The following is a 9,331-nucleotide window of genomic DNA, read 5'->3' as shown; positions in this document are numbered from 1 at the left end:
TCACTCGCCCTCACACCAGCAAGTCGCGAATACGGCTTACGGCTATAAGTGCTAAAAGTTTTGGGCAGTGCTCGTGGGGAAGGAACTGTAAATATATGGTGTGGGTAAGGTGTCGTTTTGTTAGTGTGAAGCATTTGTTTGAAGTAATACATCTTAAAACTTTCTTTTCTGCTTCGATTGTTTTGCTTGATATACAGTCAGAGTAAAATCAATTCCCCAAATTATTTTTAAAAATAATCTTTTTTATTAATATTGTTCAATAGCTCTATTGAATATTAGTTGCTCTCGATGTTCAAGCCGTAAAGATTAACTTTTGATGAAAATCTATTTACCATATACACTTACAAATATCATATCCTTATCTTTATCCCTATTCACAAATAATTAAAAAATCCTCCTGAATCGATTATACTCTCTTTACTTCCTAGGCTTCGACAAATATAATTCATTTGTTTATATGGCCGAAGAAATATGAAACCATGATGAAGGGCTTATGTAACACTGAGGTACAATTAATCTTTGTTTTCGGGAAACACACTAGAACAATTGCCACCTTAGAATTCGGAACAGAAAATATTATTTCAAATAAAATAGAAATTACAGAACGTTGGTTCGGAAATAATCACAGCGACGAATACTATTTATCTCTTTACATTAGTTAAAGAAGTCAATAAATTTCAAGAGCAATAAGTTTAAAGAGTAGAATTGTAATACATTCCTTACATAAATATGTATACGAACTTTTGTTTTTTTAGATGTTGAAGTAAGTAGGAAAGACTACTAGAACACACATTTTGAAGAAAAAAAATGCTAAATTCCTATAATATACAACGTACAATATAACTAATGTAAGACGGAATATTTTTTTTTTATTCATAAGGAACGGCCTGGCCGTATTGCTTAAGACGGAATATTTAAGAAATATATAAAAATACAAGCTGCTAAAGCTAACCTTTATTTGATTTACTTAGTACGGCATGGCCTTATTACTGTTAAGACATGATTCTTCTTCTTTCTTGGCACTACAACCCCGAGAGGTCTTGGCCTGCCATTTTTGGCTTTCTGTGACTTGGGTTTCACTCATAGCAAAGTAGTCAGCCCTGCGTACGGGGAGGCGGTCTGAATAGGATTTGAACACTGGTCCTGCCATGTGAAGACTGGCATCGTTATCGCCTCGGCCATCGGACCACCTTTAAGACATCGTTAATAAACGTAAATATAATTTTGAATTATTTTATTCAATGTTTTTGGCTACCTATCAAGAAGATTTATCAGAAAAGATACGACTTTTTCACAATTCGAATTTCAGCAGTTTAAATATCACATGTATTCATTCAAATTTTTGGACTTAATTAATTTATTGTTCCTTACAACTGACAAATACATAAATTTTAACTTTATCTTCCATTTTTCTTTTATTATAAAAAACAGGTGCTCGTACAATTGCGTCCATAGGACTGTAGTATTTATTGTAGCAAGATTTAATGGCTATGCGTTCTAATCTAGGGTTTCGACATAATTGTCGTCAGCATAATTTGAGGACGAAAGGACCTTATAAGACCTTAAAGTCCTGATGGTACTGCAATAGTGTATTGCTCTTTATTCACAAATAAAAGTGTGACGATTACCTTCATTTTTTCATGACGACAAAACCCAAGGACAAAGGATAGTCATTGCAGAGGAAATAGTATGCCAAGGAGTGTAAGCACCTTACTAAATTCTATCCTTTTCGGATCAGCTTGATCAAGCATTCTCCTGCAACATAAGGATGAAGCTAGTGCTTCACGACACCCCTTTGTTTAACCACTTCTAAAGTATGTCGATTTTAACTTCTTTTACTTCGAGAATGCCTTAAACTTGAACTCATAAGGTTAACGATACCTCGAAAGGAGAGCAAATACACTAAATTGGACTGTAGCGACACTTTCTTGCCTGCCTGGAAACTCAGTACTCGGACAATGCTTATGTCACTAAACGTCGGACATTATTTGACAAATTTGTGCTGTTCTCGCTCGTGTGCCGTATCTTCAACAAGTTTACTTTATTCTGCCTAAGTGGATAAATTTCGATACAACTTCAATAAGAGCTAATATATAAGCAATACGGCCAGCCCATTCTATAAGAAACAATATCTAAAATTAAAAATTCTTGCGGCTTCTTGGTCTGCTCCTGAGGAAATTCTAGTAAGCTTACCGACAAAACAGTGCTCTCTAGAGGGTTTTCCATTTGATTCTGGATCACCGATGTATGACAACGAATAAGTTCTATCGACTACTTGATGTTACGGGATTGTTTAAACCTCACGATGAGGTACCTTTGGGCTTTTCTTAACTTCACACTTAATCTTAGCCACCTATATTTAAATATGTTTTGCATCTGCACTTCTAACAGTTTGATGCACTACATATCACAGCTATATCTTTGTGTATGGTGGAATTACTCAACTGATTGTTAGCCACATGCCGATCAAGATGCAAATTCCAATTTTCGACATCAGTTACTACCTACTTTCGAACTTTGCCTCCAAATCTGTTTCCAAATAAATTTTTCTTGTTTTTTATCTAATCCTCATTTAGTTATTTATTTATCATTTATTTATTAATTATTACGGACTGATGCCGTATTGTTACCACCGCGTGTGGTGACTGTGAATTAGATTCACGAAAACAAACAATGAAAGAAAATTAACTAGGCATTTCCTCCTAGTCATTTGCCATATCCCGGGCATGCTCGGTTACGTTTATTTAGTTATCGAGCAATATTTGCCTACGATAGAGGCGATAACGGCAAACGTCTTAAGACGACAAGACCCAGGTTCAAATCTCATCCAGACCATCCATAACGCAGGCCTGACTCTCCAGCTACGGGTTAGATCGCGTCACAGGAATACAAAAGAGGCAAGCCTAAACCCTTTCGAGGTTAAAGTGCTGAAGCAGTAGAAAACCCATATCGTCAAAATCTTTTAAGTCGCCTAAATCATGTTATACCACAAATATTTTTTTAATAAGAGGGTCATTAGCGCCATGTGCTGTTGATGTAAAGTCTGGTCGTAATAACTGACGAGGCCGTAATTGTCTATCTAGAGCAAGGAAGTTAATGTTTCCGAGAATAAACTGGCGTCAATGATTCCGCCCATCATGCAAAAGGTTTATTTTATATTAATATCACTCATCATTGAACAATAAAGCCACTATCGAAAATAAACAAATCAATCATTATTTTATTTACTTCAACGGCATCAGACAAACTTACTTTATTGCATTCCAAACAGCACCCAACAAAAGTTAAACAAAAACCTAACCCCCGTACATCCGGTTCACCATTTTATCTCACAAGTTCACACGAAAATAGCATTACGGTTGCATCTGAGATATACTTCGGGATCGTGTTTTCCCCGTGCCGCTTTCTTGGCACACGCTATCCACCTGGATCTTTTTCTGTGTGTGTGTGGGTGCGCGCTTTATGAATATTAAACCGTAGCATTGAGCGCCAGTGACAGGAAATCTCGGCTGACTAGAACAAGTTCCATGAAAACACGCTGCACGCCGCAATAGGATTTTCCGGTTCCGGTTTTTAATTTCATTCTTACCATCCTTCTTCCTTCATTCCCGTCAACCAGCCAGCCAGCCATTTGTGCAACCCCTTTTGCTTACCGGACCATTTTGCTTTTACCTTTCATCCCTTGGCCCGGTATGGAAACGGAGGCCAGTTGATAAACGACCTAAACACAAGCTCAAACGTGCCGCTGTAGAAAGAAAACAGCAGCAGCAGAATATGCCTCAGGAACGCTATTTAATGTGGTACCCGTAACTGTGCTGCTGGCTGGCTCCCGCTCAACGCTCCTCTAGGCTCGCTACAGTATCGCCTCATGGCTGCCTTTCTATCTGCGTCGGTCAGATCTTATTTTTCAAAGCAAGCGTTTTGCAGTTCTTTTTTTTTCCTCCCCCGCTTCATTACACTTTTTTATCATTTTATCAAACACATCTAAAAGGTGCTTTTGCTTTCCACGTACGCGTGTGAGCCCGCGCGAAAGGATCGCGTGGGTTGGGCGCGGAAGATTGAACATCATCACATCATCCCGATCCCTTCCAGCGACGGAAGAAAAACGACGGTTAGCAGCGAACGCTAAAACAGGGCGGCCAAAGGAATCAGCAACAACAAAAAACTGCAAAAAGAAAAACGGAAAACACAGCAGCCCAAGAATAGCGAGCGAAATGAAAGGATAACAGGCAGCAGCCCTGTTCACTTACAGGTACGACATGAAAGGAAAAGAAAAGTTTTGGCTCGTGGCAACAAATGCTCCCACCAAACCCGTCTTTTGCAACAAACACACACAACAGAGGAAGAAGAGGAAGCGAAAAAGCGAAGCAAAAAAAAAGGCTCGGAAAAACGCACGCGCCCCATTTAGTCGGAGCCGGAGCTGAAGCAACTCCTGAATGCGGCTGAAAGGTAAAAGAAGAGAAAAACACACGGCAAGTAAAAATTGGAAAAATGCTACACAAACTGTTGAAAGATTTCAGCAGCCAGACGTGTAGCACATAAAAGACGTCACTGTTTATGACATTTTTTCACTTTTAATTTTTCTTCCCGTCCCGTTGCACCTCCGCTCCCAGCATCGTCCCGGGAGAACACTTTGTTTACACATGCTGCTAAGAGTTTCCATTTCCTGAGCCATTTTTCTTTTTTTTGCTGTAAGTTGCCTACTCTTTTCACAATTTTTGCTTCCCACTGTTGTTATCATTATTATGCTCAAAATTGTGCTCAAAGTTCGAAAAACATTTTTTTTTCTAACCATAGCGTGGGTGCGGTGGCCTTACCGTGGCGGTGAGCTGTTTACCATCTGGTGGCTGCTCTACACCTGCTGCACAGTGATTACCTGTGTCATCGTTCACTGAATATGACAGGTTAAATTGGTTATAAATATGAGCGCCGGCAGCGAATGAGCAGCCGGAAATGGCAGGCCGTCTAGAACGGTTGTCGTTGCAGAAGCGAAGCTGTCAAATCGGGAAATCGGCAAAAGTGTTGGATGTAGTGAGTTGGTGAATAATGAGCAACGGGCGTGATTTTGAACGACTTTCAATTACCTTTCGTGTAAGCGTAAAAGCGTATAGTCATACTCGATTGAATGTGTGTAAGAAAATAAAAAACAAATCCCCTCCCTATGAAGATGTAAACAATCCAACGATAATCGCACGTTGTAGCTGGTGGATTTGAATGATGATGATGTTTGAGTCGAATAGCGTTAACCAAGATCCACCAGAAAGCTGTACATCATGGTAAAGGCCGAATAGATTTTCTGCATTATATCGGTAAACGTTTCCATGTTCATCGGGCCAACGCTGCGGATGACCATCTCGGCCGGCAGTTGACTGCGGCCGAGCATAAAGTTGTACCGCAGCTGTTCGTCGGTCGGCAGCAAATACCACGGCAGGTTCGAGATGTAACTGTTCAACCGGTCGTTCTGTAAATGAGCAAAAATTGTAAATTTGAGTAAAAGATTGCCTGGTATTGTTCATGATAGAGTTTCATGGTGATGCTAAGCTTATGAATGTGATACAAGGTTTTGGAGACGAGCTACGAAAGATACAACTTGCTAAGAATACATCAAAATCGAAACATTCTGGATATCATGACTAAAATTCCGTAAGGTAAGATATAAAAAAGTGTAACAAGAATAATTTCAGCGTTGTGCGCGATCGACTTTAGAAGGAGGAGTAGCGAATGGAAAAAATGAAACTTATTGTGGATTTGAATCAATTCTGATAGAGATCCGAATCTTAGAGTCTGTATACAAATCCCTTCCGTCTAAATGAAAGAGATTAATGAGGTCTCAAAGACCCAAAGCCTCCATAAATAAAACATTTAAGAAAAACTTCTGTTAATACACTAATATTTATGGGTCTTGAACTACATCACACTTAGTCATCAAAATTCTTGCAACCATGCTTACTATTCCAAACCAGTAACTCTCATCCAATCCCTCTCAAACACCAACCAAAACTCAATGGAATCTCAATCAAATCCTTAAGGAATCCCAAAGAAATCCCCATGAAATTCTAATCATATCCCAACCGAATCCCAATTGAATCCCAATCGAATCTCAATCTAATCCCAAGAAAATCAAAATCAAAAACCATTAAAATCCTCAAGGAATCACATTGGAATCAAAATGGATCCCTAATCGATTCCCAATCGAATCTCAATCGGAATCGCAACGGATGCAAATTGGATTCAGATCGTATTCGGATCATATTTGGATTGGAAGCGAATCGGATACGGATCGGATGCGGATCGAATGAGGATCGCATTCGGATTGGATTTGAATCTGATCCTAACCAGAATTGAATGAGGATCCTTATTGAATTCGCAATTTATGATCCAATCTGATAAGAATCTTTCTAGAGACTAGATCTTCGTATCTTCCGAGTTCCAAATCTCCCAACACTACTGTGAAGTATCTTCTACCGGTTTGTGAAGCTCTATAAATCCATCTTTTTATGCAGTCTGGCAACATCATAGCGATTTATCGTTAATTTGACCTTCAGAATTTGATCACTCTTGGACAAATCTACCTAGTGTTCCGTAGGAAAGAGCAATGACACCATGATGATGATAGAGAATTCAAATCAATTACAGTCGATAGGAACTTAGTGCTCACTGATTTTAATATATCCACCAATGGTCGACTATCTCAATTCTGATGCATTCTGTAGAGTGACTCATCAGCGTCATCAACAAGGAAGCATTGCGACTCTTACTTACCATAACTTGCATAACGGTACCAAGCAGCGAGTAGACAAACAGTTGAAACCAGGAAATAACCATAAAACTGTACGTAGCGTACCAGTCAGTCTGAAATTGAAACAATCAGTCTTTACCCTCTCATTCATCCACCCCTGAAACCCTTACCGTTAACGCCAGGAACAGATTGAACATGATCGAAAAGCTGCAGGAAGCTACCTGATACACGCAGATACTGTGATAGCACTCCTGCAGCGAACTTAGGTAGACGATAACCTGCTGATGATACTGATACAGTGCTCGCATCCAATCGCGACAGAATGTTTTGTACTCCACCGTATGATACTCCCACTGCTGACCGAACGCGTCCAAATCTCGCGCAAACTGTTCACACTCTATTCGGAACAGTTCGACATAGCTAATGAAATGCAGCACAAACAGCATAAACGCCGTGTCAGACGTAAGGGCACCGAGCAAACCGTAAACCGCTATCAACATGTGCAGCGAGTTCGTAATGCCGTACCCGTACGACGAGTAAATGTTTATCCCCGGTATGTACAGTGGAAAGATCGTCACCTTCACGTTCATCACAAAGTACATGTAGGCCGGATAGAGCGAGAAGATAAACAGGGACGAGGTGAACAGGACCGTGGTGGCTTTCGTGGCCAGCAGCACCACCGTAATGACACGATCGATCACCGTTTTCTGCTCCTCCGTACCGTCCATGTGGGCTGTGTAGATCGTTTCCTGCAGCCCAGCAAAGTTGGTCGAGTAATGGGCCGCGTTCGCGATCGTGTAGTACATCTTGGACGAACACTGGAAGAAGAACCCGATGAACGACAGCGACTTCAGCAGCTCGAACGTATCGCTCGCTATGATGATCGACCACACCATCCACAGGAAGTACTGTCCGCAGAGAAAGATCGTCACGTAGGTGCGAAACGTTTTCTTCCACCCTTTGCGCAGCACGTCGAACCCGAGCACGTTGCAGAGCGTGCGCAAGTAACGCTCGTACTGGTGGAATTTTTCCGCCGCTTCCATGATAACACCGTGGCCACAAACCAGTCACTGCACTGGACGGCAACCCGGTAGCAGTCGGCAATTTTATAACTCAATTCATTTGCCCGCGTTAAAGTCAATATGGTTTGAATAAGTAATTGCACGGCAAACCGACATCCAGGCTTTTTTGTGCCGCTCCGAAAACTGTTTGCATACAACAGTTAGCCGATGGAAACATTTTATGCACGCCTGTTGGCTGGAAGGGCTTTATTTTGCCCGCTGGCCTTGTTTTTTTGTTGTTGTTGTTGTACTCTTTGTCTGATGCATGAAATTGCAAATCAACCGTTAAATTAATTGAATAAATAATCGACTAAGTGGAGATACAATACAACACCTGTACCGCCCCCATGTTGCACAACAGCTGCTATCGACTGTGTTCGGTGTTTTTTTTGCTGCCGCTAAATAGTGTTCGCGTTGGTAGGATGTAATATCCTTTCGTGGCGGGTTGTTAGCTCAATTGTCTAATGGTATTTAATTGGAGCGTTGTAAACAGAGCACAAATCAATGAAACAAATTATCGTGTGACTTACATTCCAACTATTTTTGCATGAAGGACACGTAGCGCATGTAGGGGGAAGGGATTCTTTATTCTGGCGTACTTTAATAAATATACTACAAAATTATGAACTCCCCTGATATAGTGCTTCCCGAACTCCTATTCTTAATCTCTACACCACCGACCAGATCTCTGTCCACCGAGTCGCTGTCGTCAAGGACTTGGGTTTTGGGCTGGGCGCTGGGGTCTCTCCTTCACCAACCATATTGAATTCCTTATTGCCAGAGCTCATCAATCACTTGGAGTATTGAAGTGTATTTTCAAAGACTTCACTGGGCCTCTATGTCGAGTGAACTTTTCCGCACAGGACTTAGACTCTGGTCTTTATTGCGATGTATTCACGCGGTCCCGTGGCCGAGGCGATAACGGCGCCGGTCTTCACACGGCAGGGCCGGGGTTCAAATCCCATTCAGACCGCCTCCCCGTACGCAGAGCTGACTACTTTGCTACGGGTGAAATTAAGTCACAGAAAGCCAGAAATGGCAGGCCTAGACCTCTCGAGGTTGTAGTGCCAGGGAAGAAGAAGAAGATTCACTTAGAATCCTATCTTTTAGTAAGCTTGTCTCACTTATACTAACACTCTATTATTTCATGACATTACACGACAGGACCACCGCATAGACCACAACGAGAAAGTGTGGAGATCATTCACGAGGTTCGCTGCACGCAAGATTCTTGGACCCAATCACTTGACACTTCCTTGTTACGTGGACAGGTATCGGTTGGTCGGCTTGCAGTGTCCTGAATCATGTCAATCCACTGTTCAATCCTGCTTCAATCCTTTCTACGTACCTTCTCGTTCCCTTCATACTTGAAACCCGCTATTCGTTCTCACACGCCGCACTGCAAAAGCAAGCAAAAATCCTCTTTTGTGTGCTATGCGTGCGTTTAAAACCTCATTCCACCCTTTGTACTATGGTCTCTGTTTATCATCCACTCATTCCCGTTTACTATCCTCTCCCTAAGCTCCTATCC

At 41.3% G+C, this 9,331-nt stretch overlaps 1 protein-coding gene across 1 annotated transcript; it reads right to left on the bottom strand.

Moving 5' to 3' along the window:
- Positions 1–3,224: 3,224 nt before the first annotated feature.
- LOC118502720 (putative odorant receptor 83c) lies at positions 3,225–7,820 on the bottom strand. The gene is made up of 3 exons (XM_036035275.1): positions 6,910–7,820; positions 6,763–6,852; positions 3,225–5,461 (listed from the first exon to the last, which is right to left on the bottom strand). Exons 1-3 carry the CDS (start codon positions 7,780–7,782, stop codon positions 5,243–5,245), a joined length of 1,182 nt encoding a protein of 393 aa, XP_035891168.1. The 5' UTR covers positions 7,783–7,820; the 3' UTR covers positions 3,225–5,242.
- Positions 7,821–9,331: the final 1,511 nt, after the last annotated feature.

This window comes from Anopheles stephensi, chromosome 2 (genome assembly GCF_013141755.1).
Source record: "Anopheles stephensi strain Indian chromosome 2, UCI_ANSTEP_V1.0, whole genome shotgun sequence".
NCBI classification, from domain to species: domain Eukaryota; kingdom Metazoa; phylum Arthropoda; class Insecta; order Diptera; family Culicidae; genus Anopheles; species Anopheles stephensi.
Note: the sequence above shows the minus strand (reverse complement) of the source record. Positions and strands in the feature narration are given on the sequence as shown.

What these genes read in the sequence shown, in the direction of transcription:
- LOC118502720 (XM_036035275.1), bottom strand. Translation starts at nt 7,782, where the DNA reads ATGGAAGCGGCGGAAAAATTCCACCAGTACGAGCGTTACTTGCGCACG. An exon ending in ATCTGTTCCTGGCGTTAACG is followed by an intron (nt 6,853 to 6,909) that starts GTAAGGGTTTCA and finishes TTTCAATTTCAG; the next exon opens with ACTGACTGGTACGCTACGTA. An exon ending in GTACCGTTATGCAAGTTATG is followed by an intron (nt 5,462 to 6,762) that starts GTAAGTAAGAGT and finishes GCTCATTTACAG; the next exon opens with AACGACCGGTTGAACAGTTA.